The 20,346-nt window shown below is 44.1% G+C and overlaps 1 protein-coding gene and 1 long non-coding RNA gene across 2 annotated transcripts; both read left to right on the forward strand.

The window, feature by feature from the left end:
- Positions 1–306: 306 nt before the first annotated feature.
- LOC121834996 lies at positions 307–10,056 on the forward strand. The gene is made up of 3 exons (XR_006077417.1): positions 307–372; positions 3,416–3,587; positions 7,736–10,056. It is a non-coding gene; the product is annotated as an uncharacterized LOC121834996 (long non-coding RNA).
- Positions 10,057–16,376: 6,320 nt separating this feature from the next.
- On the forward strand, positions 16,377–17,793 carry LOC115327823 (legumain-like). The gene has a single exon (XM_040205658.2). The coding sequence runs from the start codon at positions 16,414–16,416 to the stop codon at positions 17,737–17,739; it is 1,326 nt and encodes a 441-aa protein (XP_040061592.2). The 5' UTR covers positions 16,377–16,413; the 3' UTR covers positions 17,740–17,793.
- The last annotated feature ends 2,553 nt before the right edge of the window (positions 17,794–20,346 follow it).

The raw sequence follows: 20,346 nt of genomic DNA on the forward strand, positions 1-20,346 counted from the left end.
CTGACGGCACGTGAGGAGCGCTACATCAGCGCTTCGCTGCATGTGAGAGCCGGCCTTTAAGGTGTGCGCTATACTCACTCACATCTTGCCACTTTAAAACTATGAAAAAAAAAAAAAAAGAAAACAGAAAATATCAGTTACTGGCAAAACATTTAAAGTGTGCGACAGGACCCCGTAGCGGAATGCCTTGCAAACCAATCGTGAACTCTCCTGTTCGCAGGGCCAACTTCGTTGGAGGTTCGTAGATGTGCTGAATTCAAAGAAAGATTGTTTCAAACATATTGTTCCTTACTTTTTGACGGTGCAGGTGAGCTTTCGTGATATCAAGACCGCCTGGATTTCACCCGTCCAAGTCTGCTTACATGGCCCCAGGTATGGCGGTGCCTTATGCGCTCGCAAGGTACACTGTACAATGAAGTTACGGAACGCAATAACCTTGAATAACATTAACTTATGTGCTCAAGGAGAGTGAAATCAGCTGTTTGTAGTGGCCGGGGGGGGCCTTATAAACGGACCTCACAAGCTCTGCACGAGGTGGATAGTTGGGTTGGGACTGGAACTGGTCACCATTACTTTCCTTACATAACACTGTGCCTTGAAAGCCAACCCCTTTTTCAGTTGCTTGCACGACGCAACACTGAAGTGACGATTATGTGACCGAGTCGACGGTACAAACTGATGCTGCGTTGGCGGTCTGTACATTTTTCAAGGTATGAAGACGAAAGAGGTCATCTGTATCGTAGACAGTGGGTTTCATTAATCCTCCAGGGCATCGAACTGAAAAGAAAACCAAACATCAGAAAAAAAACTTCAATTTGTGTACAAGCCGGAGTCAGACTGAAACATTATAATTTTTTTCATTCTGGAAAAAACTTGAAGTGGAAACTGAAAAATAATCTTTGAGGTTTCCAGTGGAAGGGGAAAAATTGGGTACGTGAAACATACAAAAGTTTGACGAAGTGTGAAGAAACTTTACCCAAATCATATAAGGTCTTAAATATTAGTAACACAAAGATGTGATGGTGCCACCAACGACTCGCTTTGGGGTGGCAGCCGGCCTTGTACCTGGAAGTTTTTTCTCCTGCTTTCGCACAGAGCCTCTACCGTGTAAAACTGCGTAGGTTGCCCCAAAGTAACCTGCAGGTTTCTTGTCTTTAGGTTGGAAATCCGACAAAGGCACTTGTCTGGGTCATTGTTCATAACCCTAGCTGCTTTTTAATGCAAGTTGCCCGATCTCCTCCGGTTAGTGGCTGGTTGGGGAAAGGCGCGCACTGAAAGTGACACCGACTCGTGAGAGGCAACACTGGATAGGCACTTGATCCGTTATCAACAGTATCCGCTTGCATTTTAAAGCAACTAATATCTACTCTTGTTTTCTTATTTTTCTAAGAAGGAAAGCGCGAAGAACCAGCTATGCAAAATCAAATCTGGGTGTTTTACAAGCCAAACCGACGACAAGCATTTGGAACACCTCAGCAGATGACTGACAATTAATTTGGACCACCTGGGGATCAGACGTGCAACAGAAAGCTTGATTACATGACCTTTTCCGCAATAAGCCTTTGTCAAATTACAGGCACCTGGGCCGGTGTCAGAATCCGCCACCTGGTGTCTGTAGGCCGGTGCCTTGCCTTGGAGCCACTGAGGTGCCAAAGAAACCGGCAGTGTAGTGAGCCTGATGCACGACCGGTCATTACCTCATCAGCTGTATCTTGGGGGGCGGGGGACCTGCGAGCTTTTCTGGTTGCATGCTCCTTGGCCTCGAGCTCTGTCGGGTGCTGTACCTGCGTGGAGTGTTCTCTCTGCTCCACGGGCCATCCCACTGGAAATAAATGCCCAGAGCAACTACAAACTTTCGTGAAGCAAGATGTTTTTGCCTTGGCGACTTTGTCTGCACGCATCAACTTGTTTATATTTCGTTGTCTCATGCCAGCATCTCATTTAGGGGTATTCAATCGCATTGCTTCCAGTTTGCAAAGAGGTAGCAATTCCTGATGCATACTAGACCGCCTCAAGGCTTGTCGCTGAACCATTCAATTCAAGGCTTGTTTCATAAATCATGATAAATAACGAGAAGTATCACGAGAACCTGATACCGAGAAGAAAGTAGTGTTTATGGTACAAAATAAAATGTGCAACATTTTTAGTCAATTTTGTAGCACTTTCACGTTTTTTCCACTTGAGTCCTTAAAATCTTTATTTTATATTGTGGTATTTGATCTCGTTCCTCGAGATTCAAAAATTTAAATTCGAATTCTTTGAACTTGAATAGCTAAGAAATTAGAAATTTTCAAACTTTTCATACTCAATCTGTAAAGAGAGTTGGAATCTTCAAACCTGAACTTTCAGAAACTTGACATCTTCAAACTTTTCAAATTCAAAACACAGCAGGGTTTGAAATTTGCAAACTTTTCAAGTTCAAACCTTAACTCCTGCAATCTCAGCAGGTTTGCAACATCCCTAGTTACGATTTTATCTAGTCAGCTAGTTGGGCTGAATGGATGTAGAAGTTGCGACAGTAGTTTTTCCGTCTGCTGCTAAGTTTCCGATGTCTGAAAATAGCTAATGACACAGCACCGTCTGAAACCACCACGCTGCAGTGACGTTATTGAGTAGCAATCGTCGCTCAGAATAAAGCAGTGGGGAATATGTTTGGCTGGACAGCAAATTCGCATGTCGAGACATTGTACATACGCTCAGATGTCATCATAAAGTATATATCTGTCGCATTATCTACATCTGGCTCACAACGCACTCATTATTATACATTCCTAAATGACACGTTTCGTGCACATTCACCCCTGTGAGAGGTTCATTCTCCGGTCTTAGACAACTGAAGGTTCTTCAGTTGTCTAAAATCGTGTCCTTCTTTACCCTGTCCGTCGTTTTTGCGCTGTTTCAACCTTTTAAACTGAAGGAAGTTCTGTGCCTTACTCACTTTGTGCTGCTGGGTAGCCTTTGACAAAGAAATGTTCTAGCACTGCTAGGCATATAGTGCTTCATTATAGACATTCAGGAGAGAAACCAGAATTTAACTCTCCTCACGTAGACATGGTACAGGCTGTAACGTGGGTTCGCTTTACAGAATTGTTTTGATCTATAAAAGAACCTCAGATTATGCCTGTAGCCTCCTTGTCACTGCCAAAATAAAAACATGGTCTGCCTTTGCAATGCAAAACTATAGAGACCGCATAGGTAGATTGTCCCATTTCGTCTGAACTTGCAAGTATGCACACATCACGTCTTGGTCAACGCAGGGCTAGGGAAGAGAATTGAGATACACAGCCCTGTAAAGGCAATGTTGCATTGCTTTCATTTTTTTTTAGTCTCCTTGTGTAGAATTGTGTGGCATGTAGACTAGCTTGTCTGACTGTTCAATTTTTTGGCTAATGTATTTATACTCTTGTCATACCAGCTGCCATGGCGATGGGCTACTCTCTGACGGGAATATGCACATCTGAAAGAGACCTGGCCCAACGAGCATCACAGCTACAACATTGCTGCCATAGTACAACTAGATACAATAGTTAACGGCTTATTCAAGTGACCAAGTGGTGACAAGGGAATCTCGTGGCCACCTTCAGCAGGTAGGTTTGTCAACAAGGTGGCAGATTTCACTCTTTGTTCAATTCTTATGGTGCTGTCACTGCCGTTCAATGAAATGGAATGAGGAAAGAGGTACTGTAAAAGCCTTGAATCAATGTTTTTTCAGCACTCAATTTTGATGAACCTAAATAATGGGGACATCAAGCGGCACACAAAAATTCCAAACAATATTTTTTACAAAACCATGCTGCTAGTTGCGAATCAGTTTTCTCAACTTAATGTGCGGGTTATTGCAGAACCACCATGCACTTTAACAGATATTAAACACAAGCATGATGTTGTACTGCTTTGTCATTTAATGGCATCACATATCGCCATCCCACACCTTCGTTTCGGGTGCTGCGTGTGTGTCGTCATGGATAAAGGTTTTATGGCTATTTAGTTCCATTGTAGCTCATGAGGGAATTAAATGTATCTCATTTCCTTCCAGTGGGACCACTGTGAATCGTGTCGGAGAAAAATGAGATGGTCTGGCTCCTTCCTGGGTTATGGCAGAGCTAAATCGCCATAAACCTAGACGACACGGGTTCTGACCTGGCCTATGTACAGTCGCACAACTGGTATTTTCCGTTCACCCCCAAGCTGACGGTGCATAGGAAGCTACGTGCTTGCTGGACCAGTTGTACGCCCATCATTTGCCATCTGATCACATTGCCCCGCCTACATCCATGCGCCAGGAGCAGGGTCCAGTGACGAGTGGAAGGCGGTCGATAGGTCCAGTGAATGTGTAGCTCCCACCGCACTGTCAGCTTGGTAGTGAACAGACCATAGGAAACAGCTCATTGCATTAGCACTAAATGACAGAGCAGGTTTATATGGTTTGTAGGCTTATATGAGGCCTCTTATTGAGTGCCACATTGGAGACCTGTGGCCAGAATCAAAACATTTAAGATGGAACCAGTAATAACTAACTGGATTGATTCCCACCTAACAAATTGAAGCCAAAGTGTGGAAAGCAGCGGTAATGTTGCGAACCCTCTGCCAGCATATTCGGCTGTAGCTCACAGTTCTGTTTTGGGGTCAGTCTTGACATATATAAATGACGTACTACACAGCATACCCCCAGAATCACAGGTCAGGCTCTGGGGATGAATGTATTATTTACTCACTGATGAGCACTTTTGGATAAGCAAGCATCATTAAATAGGTATGCTAACCACATAAAGGAATTGTGTCTAATATTTTCAAGCTCTCAAAGTCTATCATATAGGCGAGGGGTGGCCAAAGTGACATGGGGTTAGAGCCGCAGACAAAATAACAAAAGTTCAAAGAGCCACAGGAAAAGTAAAGGGGGGAGGCTACTTAAAAAGAAAAAAAAAAAAAAAAACTATGTGGAGGGAATAGTGCTTTCCAAAAAGGACAAGTATAATTGTTGACTACAACAAATAACACCAAGCAGCAGAACGTTACTTTAACCGCTCAGCAAAAATTAAAGCTTCGGCTGGTTTGCTAGCCAGCCACTGCCCCTGACGTTTGTTATGCGTATACGGTTCAAAATTTTCTCTAGAACAATAAAGGAAACAGTGTCACTGGACACATCAATGTGTCAAAAACCAGCCCTGCTCTATCTACGCAGTGTAATACAAGGGTGCCAAGTCTGTGAGCTTTTTCTTATAATTCTAAAAGTCTCTTCGTCTTTGGGACACAGGAGTTGTAGGGTGGCACACTTACCCAAAACCAGCGAGCCACACTTGGACCCGCAATGAGCCGCATGCGGCTCGCGAGCCGCAGTTTGGCCACCCCTGATATAGACTAACCAGATTTTTATTTAGCAAAGTTTACTGCAAGGTAAATATCACATCAGCATTCACCAAGTTCCCTTTCCTTTCACATATATATATATTTTTCTAATTCATGCTTTGTTGTCCATCTTTTCACCCTGGAATAGTGCTTTACCCTTAAAGCGATAGTGAACAGAAATTTCGAGCTCACAAAACGAAGCTGGACGGATAGGCGGGACGCTGCAAAACCCCAAAACAACACTCTTACAGCGATATCTCCAACGGATCACTGTATTTTTGGAAAAAAATTGTGTGAGTGAACACGGCTGACGAGACAGGTCTCGTCACGAGTCCCATTCCCTCTCCTCGCTACGTCCCTTCGAGCTAGTGAACCGAAGCGAGGAGGAGAGAAGCGAGGCTGCTTCCCCTCATTCTGAAATTCTGCCGGAGGACAATGAAGTCAAAGACCTCGCTCGATCACGCCCTTCTTTTCCAAAAGTGTGGCCATCCGGTTGAGATATTGATGTACGAGTCATGTCTTGAAGTTCCTAGCGTCTTGTTCAACGCTCATGCATCCTTATTTTGCAAAATCCAAATTTCAGTTCAATATCCCTTTAATGGGGCACTAAAGTGTGTTTTGAAAGTCTCGTTCTATGGTCATACCTCAATCTACGAGCACTAATCATCCTAAAAAACCAGAAATTACATTCATTTGTGGCCAATTCGTATCTTAAGAAAGTGATGGTTCCAGACACTTACCATCGTCGCAGAATGACAGATGGCGCTACCGAACCTTGCTGAATATGGTCGAATGACGGACGGTGCGTGTCAGCCACTCGCGAGCGATGGGTTCTTGCGTGGACGAGCACGATTGGTCGGCAGCTCGTCCACGGTGGACCCAATTGCCCGTGACTAGCCGACACGTGCCGTCCGTTGTTTGACCGTATTCACCAAGGTTCGGTAGCGCCATCTGTCATTCTGCGCTGACGCCAAGTGTCGAAAATTTTGATCAATTGTTTTAGTATGAAAATTGGCCGCAGATGAATGTAATTTTTGTTTTCTTAGGGTGGTTAGTGCTCGTAGATTGAGTTATAACAATAAAACGAGGATCTCAAGAAGCACTATAGTGCCCCTTTAAGACAAGGCTGCGCTGCGGCAAAGCGACATATGCAGAATTGCAATGCCTACTTTACGGGTGTAGCTTCTCGGCAGTGCACCAGTGCGTGGTGTGAGAAGCGCAATCAATGGAGATAGACTGCTGAACATACCACTTACATTGAGAGATATCACGAAACATCCGAGTACTGAGTCATGTTCGGTGTGTAAATCTAATCAAATCACACGTTATTCTAAGCGATAACCGGAAGTTCTGAACGATTCGCACAATGTTACAGGAACAATCTGGCAGTACTGCGACGCCTGAACTATTAGTTTCGGTAGTTATAAACGGAAACTCCCTTATGGTGCAATGTAGGCATAAATTCATCACATTTTGGTGAAATGTAGCAGGGTAAGCACTTTGGCGGAGCATACACATCAATACTTTTCGCCTTGGAAGGCATTCTTGCTCATTCCGATCCATATTTCCCATCTTCAACTTTCTTCCTAAGGTAGCATGCAGCAGGACTTCAAGGGATAACTTGCTGGTTGGGAAGTAACTTTATGGCTAACTTAAAAGACCGCTGAAAAGAAAAAAAAAAAGTTTTTTTTAAACAGTCTAGTGGGACACATGTGCTAAAAAAAAGTGCATGAAAAAAAAAAAAAAAGATTTTCTAGAGCAATATTGATTGCGAGATTTAATTGAAATTGTGCGCGAAATCCATGACGTCACGGGTCATTCCAAAGTGACCATCTTGGTCGTGAAGGCGAAGGCGATCTACCTCTGCTCCACGCGCCTGAAATGCCGAGAGAGAAAACAAGCAATAAGGGACGTGACTGCCGACTAAATCGCGTCTTGCGCCGTCAATATTGGTCTAAAAAATTTTTTCCCGACGTTAAATTTTTTTTGACACACGTGTCCCAACTATAGTCGGTGACAGGTCAAGAACGAAGTGGAATCTCCTCCCATCCCTTTCCACTTGAGCGGAGCGAACGGTGGAGAGGAGGTCGCCCTCTCTCCAGCATTCGCACTGCTAAAGTGGAAAGAAATGGGACAAGCTTCCACTTCGTTCTTGACCTGTCACAGACTATAGATTGTCAAAAAATACTTTTCTTTTTTAGGGGCCCTTTAAAAGGGCGTCTCCCACTCCCACCTAATGGATTGATCAGGACACACCCAGAACAAGCAGAGCGACCTACAATCTGTCTTGACTACAGCATGTTTCATATCTCTATGTTTGAATTTCCTTTTCTGCACATTGGTTCAAGAGTGGCTTGGATTGACTGCTTGGTCTTTCTTGCCCCATCAGGCTGGCAGTCTGCTGTACTTCAAGCATCTGCAATGCTACACAGTAGAGGGTATGTGCCAAAGGCCTGGTTGATGGGCAGGATCAAGCTGCACCATCCGGTTCTACGCAATCGACCTCTGGGAAGCAAGTGTCTGCATGATCAAGTGTGGTTTCTTGGCAGATGTTTGCCTGCAACACTGGTGTTCATCAACCTATGTTGTGAATGTCTCGAGAAATATTTCTTGGATGCAAGACCTTGAACTGCACATGGACCTCTGACGTAGCTTGTGCATGCTGTTTTGATTACCTTCTGAAGACTGTGCCTAAAAGAACTGCTGGAGAATGGCGGTTGAGATGAAGGCGTTACAAGATGGGTCATAGGAGCTGCCATGTACTGGTGCAGATTGTCTCGATCCCGGTGTGGCTCGTTCTAGAAGTTCAAGCAGAAACCAAGCAGAGGGGGGAAAATGTTGCTTTGGTCGCAATGTCCCAACTTGGAGTTCCTTGAATCTCCCTCGACTGACTTGCTAGTGAGACGCAGCAGAACAGGCATCTGCGGTGCCCACCTTCCACTGCTGTAACACTTCCAGGATTGAGACCAGGGGTTCATCCATGATTGTCAATCTGGGAAGGTGTTGCTAATTCTGGGAAAGGCCTCCCGAGGGATAGATTTGCGTACTTTGAGTAGAAAATTCTTATAGCGTCGTCCCACTAGAGCAGGGGTGGCCAAGCTGCGGCTCGCAACTTCGCGTGTTAAAGTGCAGCTCGCGGTCCCCCCCCCCCCTCCTCCCCCTCCCCCTTGCCCTCCTCCCTCCCTATCACACGAGCACTTCCCCAAAAAAAGAAATGGAACACGTTTTAAGTCGAAAGACAGGTTGCAGTTTGGTAGTCTTGTGCTGCTGCTACCTTACGACCAGTTGGAGTGCTTTTGACTCGGATAGATTGAAAGTAGTTAAAGTTTCGTTAATTGCTCTAGACAAAAGCCCCCCCCCCCCCCCCCCCCCGCGGCTCTTGAAAGTTTCGTAGTTTTGTTTGTGGCTCTTAGGCCGGGTCAGCCTGGCCACCCCTGCACTAGAGCGACAAACACTGATTTTTGTCCAGCAACACCACAAAGGTTTGTGTTGCTGATGCTGTTCCACTGCAATGACCAGCACCCGCAACAAACGCCGACAAACCATCGACGACGTACGAGTTGTTGTCTGTCGTTGAACTTGAAGCGCAGCAAGCAGTCCCACCGAGGAACATCACTTGGGGACAAACTTAATTTTCTCGCCCGCTTGTGCCTTCTGTTGCTGTCTTCCCCACCCTCCTCCTACCCTTCCTCCCATTCCTCCCTTGACTCAGTCCTTGGCGGCCACTGATTGTTCCCGCTCCCGCAGTTTCGATTCCTGGATTGCTCGTTGTAGTCGCGGGCCCGGCTTGCTTGCTAGATGTCGTGTTGCAAAAGGGAATTTGCTGTGGCTGGTTTTGCTCACGAAAACTTTGTGCGCGAGTTGGTGCTTCAAGATGCCGAAGTCTGCGCCCCTGCATCAGGATGGATACACCCACGTGTGAGGACTGACCAAAGCAAGACCGCTTACCATGAAGTAGGACACGACGTTCCGCCAGTTCTGTGGCTAGCCATTCCGGCAAATTGAGAGACTTGTCATCCATTCTGTGATTGTCTCCCATAAAACGCCTGCCATTCGGTCATTCGGATATGAAATTAAAAACGTCCTCAAATCGACGTGAAATCCCGTGGCGCTCACCTTGAATGCTTCGAACGACCCAAAAAAAGGAATGATTCAGGAATTCTAGTTCGGAAAAAGTTGGGTGTCGATTGTCACGACTGTTTTCAGAAAGCCGCCAACGGCAAATGAAGACAAGTGGAAGCTTTAAACAAGGAATAAAGTAATCGTCTCCACTTTCATAGTGTTTGTTGGGGCATTTGACGCCCAGAGAGCAAAACAAGAAAACCGCTTTGCCATACTCTGTCTCTGTATTTTGAAGTGTTTTGTTGACAACTCCAGTCCCACTAGCAAACAAGTTTCCTTGTCCCCGTGTTCTGTGTCGTGTCTGCCAGGTGGGACAGCGGACTCCGACAAACAGGCCGTTTGTCGGTGTCGTATGTCGCTTGTTGCTCTAGTGGGATGCGGCTATTAGGGACTCGACCTGGGGCATGTTAGGGGTGTGTGCGTATAAGTCGCTGGTCGTAAGAACCAGCAGCATTGCATTCGTTGTGCTCAGTGTTGTGGATCTTGTGTGGATCTGCCTGTAATTTATGGGGCCTTTAGAACTTCAGCATTACACAGTGATGACATCAGCAGCTGGAAATTGATGGGACCGAAATAAAGATGACAAAACTAGACTGTAGCTGGAGTCTATCACTAGCATGGAGAAGCTATCAATAGCATGGACTTCAGATTCACACAAGAATGTCCCGTGGGTAACAGGATTTGATGCACAAGTAATTCTGAAGATGGCATTAATGCTTCTGTTCTAATTCCCATGGACCTCCACAGGCTGAAAGGGAAGGTGACATTCCAGGTAACTGAACAGGTCACTATGTATCAAGTGCAGAGAAGGGAACAGTGAACAAAAAGGCACCAGGAAAAGGTCCCTATCTATTGAAACCGAGTTCTGTATGGGTTTTTATTCTCTGCTCCTTGGGGTTAAAAAGACATTGGAGCAGTCCTAGCTCACCTCCAGTGATGATCAAAATAACACGACGTGAAATCATGATAGGCGTAAGAAACAAACAGCTTGAAACCAATTCGCTTCCTTTTAATTTCACAAAACTTGGTATGCGCCAAATAGCCTAAAACCGGTACAAATCAAAGCAGTCTGTGCAATAAAACGTGAAAATACGGCAGAAAAAGTAAACATTTGCGGGGCGTAAAACCGCGGAAGTAAATCCGTTCATGGCAATCTTGTTCAGCACAAACAAGTGTTCATTCAACTGTGAAGCATTGAAATGGATATAAAATCTGCATAGCGTTTCAGAGCAAGAAAAACAGCGAATTAATTGAGCAGTACGATTGACAACATTGCGGGCGCTACGCGGGCGCGTAGGAAGGCGACAAGGCTTACTTTGATAAGAGCCACACGGAAAACGTTGACACCAGCCACACGCTGTGCAGGGCTATCGTTCTCGCTTCTTGAATAACGGTTGAAAAGCACTGCGCATTAGCACTGCAAGCACTCCACGTGTACACGGTTTCAATTACGGAACAGAGCAGCGAGGCCTACTTCATTCGAGCTTGGGTAAAGAATCGCCGAGGTTGGAGCAGTCGAACTGTGGACATCGGCATGCTCGAAACTTCTGCTACCGACTTTTATGCGCGTGATATGCGGAATAACTCAATGGATATGCACTGGCAGACGAAACAACACGTATTCTACACAACAGCGTGCCCACCAAGTCACCACAACACCAAAGTTATCCGCCGGAGTGTAGCAGACGCTCCTGCCGGCGACCGGCGCCGTATGTGCGTCGCCGTCAATATTTTTTGCGGCGGTAATCTGGCCAATCAGAGCACACCGCTCCGCGGCAGATCTGGAAGGGCCAGGTTTTGGAAATACGCCGCCGGGCCGTTAGGCTGCTCTGATAGTACCCGCTGCCACGCGCTCCGGCGTTCCCGTTAACTGTGATCAAGGTAGTACCCTCTGAGAGTCTCACTATAGCTCAGTAAGTTGTCCACTTTTTTTTATGCTACCACACGCTCCTTCAGGACGAATGAGAATATCCTGCATACCATGCTCGTAAGCGTCAAGGTACCGTATCTGCGCAGGTGCTGATAGACTCTCTCCTCCTTCGGGTACAGGATCACACGGACGAGTTTCCAGTTCGGTGGTGTCTTCTGTTCCACAGAGAATGCCAAGGATAGGAGCTAACTGCTGTTAGGAAAGCCTGTCTCAAAGTCTTGAAATATTTTTTGGGGGATACCATCCAACCCCTTGGACGCATTTCTCTTCATGTGAGTCAGTGTGCGTACCACACTCACTACGCCGATTTTCTACTGATTGGCAACAGAGGGGCCTTTGGCTGTCCATTGAGCTTTTCTTGCAGTAGTTGTGATTCTTGAAAAACGTATTATTTTTATGAACATCGTGATGCATGCGCCCATGCCTTCCACTTTCTTTTACTGTACATTCATCTAGGATGAAAATGCTCTGCCCTCGGCCCACCCACAACTTCAGAATTTCCCCTCGGCATACTTTCCACTGGACCGGATGTCTCTGTCAGTTTGCAAGAAAGATGATCTCACTTTCTCCTGTATGTTGCTTGGCGTATTTTGTTTGTTTTGTTTTTAGAATATTTTCTATTTCTTGTGTTCATGCCGTCATTATCCACCTATTAAGAATACACTTACTACAAAAACGAATGTTACGTACGATTGCTAGAGTGCCGTTCTGCTCGCACACAAAAAAACCTCTTCAGAATGTATAACGTATATAGTATCTATAACCTGTATAATTATATGCTTTCTAGAAGAAATGTTTAGTAACCGTACTTACATAATTGACTGTCTCGTTTAAACCGACGTGTTCCCAATTATCAATTTTACAACCCTGAATACTGGAATATACCTACTTGCTGATTAAATTTCCTAGGGGGAAAAATGTCATCCTACAAGTTACTAACTGCTTAATTGTTTTGTTCTCAGTGACGTTCACTTACATACCATAAACATGAAAGAGTTGAGTGCTTTGATGTCTCATTTTGTTGTAGTCGACTAATGCTTTTGGTGTGTGTGTGCGTGTGTTCTTAGTTCTTTGTCACCCTGTCACTGCTGTAGAATGCGATTCGGGGGCCGAGAGCTCGTCAAGCCGTTTCGTGTGACATTGTTCTCTCGGCCTCCACCGTTGCAAATGGTAAATAAAGATATTATTATTGTGATACATCCGAAGCGACTGCCGATGTTTCCCGTTAGCGGCCCGCCAAGCTTGAATGGCTTTTTTTATAATTTGTCATGGCTTTCCCTTTTACTGTAAAGTCTATGAATTACGCAATACTATTCAATTGGAACCGATATTCGCACACACCTATTTTATTAACTTCAGAGCCTCACCAGTGCTTACTGCGTCGGTTGGGGCGCGTTTTCAAATGCCGCTTTGTATGTAGTACGCTTAAAGGCCGACGACCAGACTCGAGATTCTGCAAGGCAGAAGATCCTCCTCACCTTGGGGGAGGAGGAAACAGACAACGGTGGACAGGGTGGAAGGGGGAGAAGAGAAAGCGAGGGAAAAGTGGAAAGCGCGAACTGGTCGTCGGTCTTTAAAGGCATCCAGCTCCGGCGGTATTTATTTTTAGCTATCCTAATTAGGCACGTCTTTTGAATGTACTGGCCTTGCTCTTCCTGGAGCAATATTTATAACATCTGAATCTATAATAGCTATGGAAAAAAAACGTCAGAGATACATTTACTTTTTAAAGGCCAGGGCCTGGTTTAGGTAGAACAAAAAGAAAAGTCAGCAAAGCAAATGAACATACATCCAGATTCAGTCAAATGAGTGGGCAGTTTAGTCCTTGGGGAAAATATACCCGTCACGCCTCCGAGGCAACTCGTTCCACTCGCAAACGGTACGCGAAACAAAAAAATAATTTAAAACATCTTTGCTGGAACGAACTTCACGAATCCGTTACTCGTGCTTTTGCCTTGTGTCACGGCTCACGTGGTACTGAATGTAGACAACAAAATTAAAAAAAAAAATGCTTTGTGATATATTAATGCATGTAAAATGCATGTAAAATGCTTTACTTTCTTTTGACACGACAACACCGGCAGTCCAGACGCAACATATACAACAGTGAGATACGTGATTCTTTGCCATACAAATTATAAATAAACCTAAGAGATTTTTAACACGCTCCAAATGGTCTATATACGATTGTGAATGAGCGTCCCATAAGTTGTCTCCCCATTTTAGTAAAGGACGGGTTAAATATTTATGCGCAATTAGCATCGACTCGAGCATTAGTATTCATTACTGCAGCAAGATTATGGACCTTGTGGAGAAGTTCTGTCACAGTCCAGCACCCTCTCCGGAACCCGTGTTGATCATTTATTCTAAACGCTGCAGATCCTAGAAAACGTGTGACGTGTTTGAAAATTGAATATTTAAGAACCTGTACTACTTGCACTGAACAACGACACTGGCCTATAATCGCAACACTTTTTTTTCTCTCTCTCTCTACTCTTTTATATATATATAACGGGCATGGTGGCGGGAGGCCGAAGGCGTGGGTATATAACTAAGAAAAAAAAAAATATACATATACATGGTGTTTTTTTTTAAGCTTAACAGATTTGTTTAAAAAAAAGCCGTGAAAGTTACACTTATGCCGCTTGTGGAGGTGAGTTATACGGCCAGGGGGACATATTATAGGGGGCTAATCGTAACAATCAGTCGACTAATTAACTAAAATTCGTTAATTAACTTTTTAATTAATGAAGATAGACATATGGTTCCAATTAGAAACTTGCTCAGCGTCATCGTAAACAACTAAATCGGTCATTTTCAGAAAGACTGAGCGCGTCAGAAGCGTAGTAGTCCACTAAAGTTACCACTTGTGGAGCAGGTACAAAAAAAGCTAGCGGTTGCGATAAGGCGCCCGCGCGATTTTTCCGACTCTTATCTAGCCCCAGCCTTGTACCTGCTCCACGAGTGGTAACTTTAGTACAATACTACGCTTCTCACGCGCCGAAAGTCCCTAACTTTAATGCAAGAAATTCAATAATCACCTTCTCCCCTCTTCGTTCACAATATATATATATATATATATATATATATATATATATATATATATATATTGTGAACGAAGAGGGGAGAAGGGGACCATTGAATTTACACACACACACACACACACACACACGCACACGCACACGCGCACGCACACGCGCGCACGCACACGCGCGCAGGCACACGCGCGCGCGCACACACACACACACACACACACACACACACGCACACGCACACGCACACGCGCACGCGCACACGCACACGCACACGCACACACACACACACACACAGACACACACACACACACACACACATATAGATGAGCGCTACTTTGGTTCCTCTCCAATCTTGTGGCACCTGACCCGTTTCTGCAAGAGTAAATCATATGTCAAGAAACTCGGAACACCATTCGGCGTACCTTTTTTTTAGGAAAGTGTTAGGAATTTTATCCTGGCCGAACGACTTTGTAATGTCCATCCATAGTAGACTGTCAAGGATCGCTTCTGTAGGGTCTGCCAAGTCACTGATTCCATGATTATCAAAAGTGAAGGATGGCAAGACAGAGTTACCAATGGTGTATACATAAACGAAAAAAAAAAAAAAAATTAAAATCTCAAAACCAACATATTTTCCCTAGCACTCAAGTGCGATGAGGTCACATGTTGTATCACTTGCAAGTCGAGCAGGCAGTCTAAACACCACGGCATTTTGATTATAATGCAATTAAATGCAAAGGGGCAAGCGAGCTGGACAAGAATGATGAAAATAATCCCTGGAGAAGGGGAACAAGAGGGACAAAGGACATTGCACTTTTTTGAAACTCTGAGTTTTAGCAAGACTAACTTCACACCATCAAACATTTTCTTACATGTGGGGAGCAATCTGTACTGCCCCCATATTACAACATCTGACGTCATGTTCTCAGGGATGCCGATAGAGCCTCTCAGCCTCTCAAACCAAATTCACAAATTCAATACCCTCGCCAAAAAAAGAAAAAAAAAGTTTTGGTGATTTTTAATTTGGGATAATAGTTCAGATGTATCTATCAATATGTTAAACCAATTTTCAGACAAATCATTTACTATCGAAGTTTCACCGGAGCAGCGGAGCAGCTCGATCTTCTAGAAGGGATATACAATTTTTGCTACCATGTCCTCAGTAACGTACACCCTCATAAAATCCTTGCGATCTTTCTCTTGACGTTTTCTGAGTTGCCCTTCTAAGCACCGGCTCCAGCCGGTTGTGCTAACTGTTAAGTCTATGCTCGCCATACTCTTGCTTCCAACGCTTCGAGCGATCGGACATGTATACTCTGTACATATTCTGTCCCTTGCACACCAGGAATATTTTTCTTTTCATGGTTCTGGGAGGTTCATCACTTCCAGCTGTAGATCCTCTGCTAGTCTCTGGTTATTGGCATCTAACTAATAATTAAATGAGTTGATATGTTCATTAAAATCATTAATTATGAGCACGTTCTTGTCCTAGAACAGTCACATCCCTTCCAACATGTTCCATGGTGTCCTCATGTCTTTTCTGTCTCGCTCACTTCTCGGAAAGAAACAAAAGCATGTAAATCGGAAATGTAAACGTAATATTTATTCCGTATAATCGTTTTAACATTTTATTACGTATAATCGTTTTAACACACTAAGCCTCAAAATAGCTCTAACGAAAAAGCTGCCTCCAGATAGTGAGCCACTAGTACGGTTATCAACGCACCTGTAGTTATCTCGAGGCTTGACGCACAGGCATTCTTGGCAACGAATAGAACAACACAAGAAAAATGCAATCTTTCGACTCACAATTGGTATCAGGATTCCAGGTATTCTAGCATCCCTGTACCCATGATCGGTGTCACAAGCAGCATTGTCTCACAGCAGCATTCGAGGAAATGGAGGGCAGCACACGTAGATAACGTACTCTTTAAAAACACCACCAGAAGCGGCAAATTGGGTACTTGGACTTCAGTCACCATGATTTCACTACGGTCAATTATTTCGCCTCTGGCGCTAGCTTTTCTTTTTTTAGTTGCAACCGGAATTTTCATACCTACCTCTAAAGCCCAAGCGAGTGCCGACGGCAAGCTCTGGGCCCTACTGGTGGCAGGGTCTAATGGATATTACAACTATCGCCACCAGGCAGACGTATGCCACGCGTACCATGTTCTGCACAACCATGGCATTCCAGATGAACGCATCGTGGTTATGATGTTCGACGACATCGCTCACAACCCCGCCAATCCGACGGACGGAATCATCGTCAATCACCTGAACGGCTCCGACGTTTACGCAAGAGTGCCCAAGGACTACACGGGAGACCTCGTCAATCCGAAGAACTTTTTGAGCATCCTGCAGGGTAAGAAAATCAAAGGAGGCAGCGGGAAGGTAATCGCAAGTGGTCAGAACGACCACGTGTTCGTCTATTTTTCTGATCATGGTGCTCCTGGAATAATTGGTTTCCCGTACGACGAGCTCCAAGCGACAGACCTGAACCGCGTCATAAAACTGATGCACGAGCAGAAAAAGTTTGGAAAGCTGGTCTTCTACCTCGAGGCTTGTGATTCCGGGTCGATGTTCGAAAACCTCTTACCAGACGACATCAACTTGTATGCGACGACGGCGTCCAACAGTGACGAATCATCCTACGCCTGTTACTATGACGATTTCAGACAGACATATTTGGGAGATGTGTACAGCGTCAAATGGATGGAAGACTCGGATCGCGAAGATCTGCACAAGGAAACCCTCCTGAAACAGTTCAAGATCGTCCGGTCTGAGACCAACACGAGTCACGTCATGGAATTCGGTGACTTGAAGATAGCCAACCTAAAGGTCAGTGAGTTCCAAGGCTCCAAGTCTGCTGCCCCCATAGTTTTGCCCAGAGCACCCTTGGATGCCGTCGACAGCAGGGATGTGCCCATTGCCATTGTTCGCAAGAAACTTCAGAGGGCGACGGACCCTCAGATCAAGCTCTCACTGAAACACGAGCTCGACCAAATGCTTCGAAACCGTGCTTTCCTGAAGGACAAGATGACGGAGCTCGTGTCGTTTGTGACGCACGGTGACGCTGAGAAGACTGAGCAGTTGCTCAAGGCGAAGATTCCGCTGAGGGACCACACCTGCTACGAGCAAGCCGTGCGATACTTCGACACCACGTGCTTTGAACTCTCGGTTAACCCTCACGCCCTCGCCCACTTGCGCTTGCTCGTCAACATGTGTGAAGAAAAAATATCCGTTAGTGAGATTCGCGAAGCGATGGACAATGTCTGTACCCATCCAACGGTCGTCGGCATTGTCTAGTGTTATATTCCCGTTGATTCAGCCTTTTCATTTTTCAAGTTGATGTAACATACTAATCAGTAAATTGTCCACAAGCGCTAGGGTCCCTTATTTTATGCCTTCGCTTTGCTAATTGGGAAAGGCAATTAGGTGAATTATTTAGAGCGTAATCTGCTTTGAAAGAATAAGTCTATAAACTCCGTTTTACTTTAGGTTCGACCGCAGCAGACGCCACCATCCGTTGGAGCCAATCAAGCAGCGCCAAAAGTGTGACGTAACAGCGCTGATCGCGTTTGTCCGTTTGTTTGTTTGCTATCACCAACTGGACCAATCACGCACAGGCAACGCGCAGCAATCCTGCGCCAATTTTTTGTGCGTGATTGGTCGCCAAGACCGTAAATTGTGGGCTTTGCGCACGCGCAATGAGGAACACGCAATGTTAACGCAAACACACGGTGCTTGAGTTCGCTGGTATACGCATTACTAAAACTCGCTACTTTTTCACCGGTCTTCCAACGCCAACAGAACGTGCTGCAGTGAGCAGACGAGCCAGCGTCTAGGCGTTCCTTCGAACTGCGAAGGCTGAGATTGGCGAAACGTTGGCGCATAAAAATAAAATAAAATAATTTTTATTTATTTTTTTTAAATTTTGTAATACAAAAAAAAAAAAAAAGCGAAATTCATTTTTATTGTAACATTTTTATTTTGGGGCACTTGGTCCGGTAGGTTTGGAGGCAAATTCGAAAGTTTTGCCGATTGTCAAAAGTCACGACTTTGATAGCACCATATGCTATACCCACAATTAACATCATTTTACATGAATTTATCCGACTAGCTAAAATGTTTTCATTGATTTTACACTATTTTTATTTTCTAACCTGTTAAAATTAAAATGCTAGAGTTGGCACCAGTGATGATAATTTGGCAACTTTGGAATGCCATAGTTGGTCGCGCCTTTGAAATTATATCATAAGCAACAAACTATATTAGTGCTTCCAAAACTACATATTAAAATCGCTTAATTGTTTTAATAATAATGTAAATTGCGCTAATTTAGGCCCCCAATTAAACGCTACAATCACGAAAATACGCCATCTAACCATAATGATCTTTACAAAGAGGTATCGTTTTTTTATCATGTGAAAAACTCTGACATCGTTATTAAGATAGATATAAATACTTGATGTAATATAAAGTTCTATGCGTCAAGCGTTGCCTTAAAAAAGCAACAAAAAAAAACTTCTGTTGTCTCTTTTAATTTTTGGTTTTGAGTTTTTGGAGTAAGAACAGTGATTCTTAATTTATACGTTTTCTGAACATATTCTGAACTCATCACTCGAGGCGATATTTCGTAAAATTTTGATTGATTCTATTATTCTTTTGCTGGGAATAATGCTAAAGCAATTAATTATCTAAATCCCCCAAAACCCATTAAGGGGCCCGCAGTCATTATTTCACATTTCCTTTCATTTCATTTATTTAGTTCAAAGACAATCCTTACAGGTGCAATACATGAGCGAGGATTTTACAACGAAAAAAAGAGTACACTATAAAAATAACTTTATAAAGAAAACAAGAACGGCAGAGTAACAAAGTTCACATTTTCTGGTTCAAACATGGTACCACATCATCATTCACATTCAAGCATAATCAAGATTGCAAATTTTTAATTTCAAAAGTCAAAAAGCTCATGATAGATCTAAGAGGGAAAAGCCACGAGAAGCAAGAGAGACTGATATCGCGTGAGAAATTCACGTTGGCTAGTCCACACATAGCACAACATTATTGGCCACGTTCAATGATTCCAAGTTTTGGAGTACGTGTAAAAACATATGTTCACACTTCTTTCTAAACAACACCTCATCTTGTTCGGCTGGAACAGATTCTGGCAGGGTGTTTTAGTCGGAAATGCACAATAACAACGGTGATGAAGAAAACAGATTCATACGAGCTGTATAAGGTTTCACTTTCTGTGCGTTATCAATTCTGGCTGAAATACGAACTGCGGGTCTACATATTGACTGTTTGAAGGGGGAAGCACTGTAATAAAGGCGATGAAATAAGCACAAACGAGTAATTTTTCTTCGCATCTCTAGAGAAGACAAACCGATATTTTGTTTTATGCAAGTAACGCTGGTATGACACGAATAATTTCCAGAGATTCGCGCGGTTTTATTTTGCAGTGATTCAAGACTTTGACTAGGTAATTTTGATGCGGATTCCAGATTATATTTGCGTATTCAAGCTTGGGGAGTACGATAGTTTTATAGGCAAGCAGACACGGTACCCTGGGGTGCCTGGCGCAATGTACGCCTTAGAAAGCCCAGTTTCTTTGATGCGCTTTTTATGACATAATTAATATGTACGTTCCAAGTTAAATTGTGCGCAATGTGAATGCCTGAATATTTATATGACGTGGCACCTTCAAGTTCGAGAGAAGGAAGGTTGTATTGAATCGATTCCACATCTGACCTTTTGGTGACTCATTTGCTGACAGTTTGTAATATTGACGTTGAGTTGCCATTTCACGCACCATGTGCCAATTTTATCAAGGTCATCCTGTAGGGCGAGACTATCATCGAAGTGGGCTATTTTCCGATATAAGGCGCGGTCGTCCGTAAACAACCT

This window comes from Ixodes scapularis, unplaced genomic scaffold (genome assembly GCF_016920785.2).
Source record: "Ixodes scapularis isolate PalLabHiFi unplaced genomic scaffold, ASM1692078v2 PGA_scaffold11__112_contigs__length_91849675, whole genome shotgun sequence".
NCBI lineage: Eukaryota > Metazoa > Arthropoda > Arachnida > Ixodida > Ixodidae > Ixodes > Ixodes scapularis.

Bases quoted from the DNA above. Each gene is read 5' to 3' on its own strand.
- LOC115327823 (XM_040205658.2), top strand. From the start codon at position 16,414: ATGATTTCACTACGGTCAATTATTTCGCCTCTGGCGCTAGCTTTTCTT.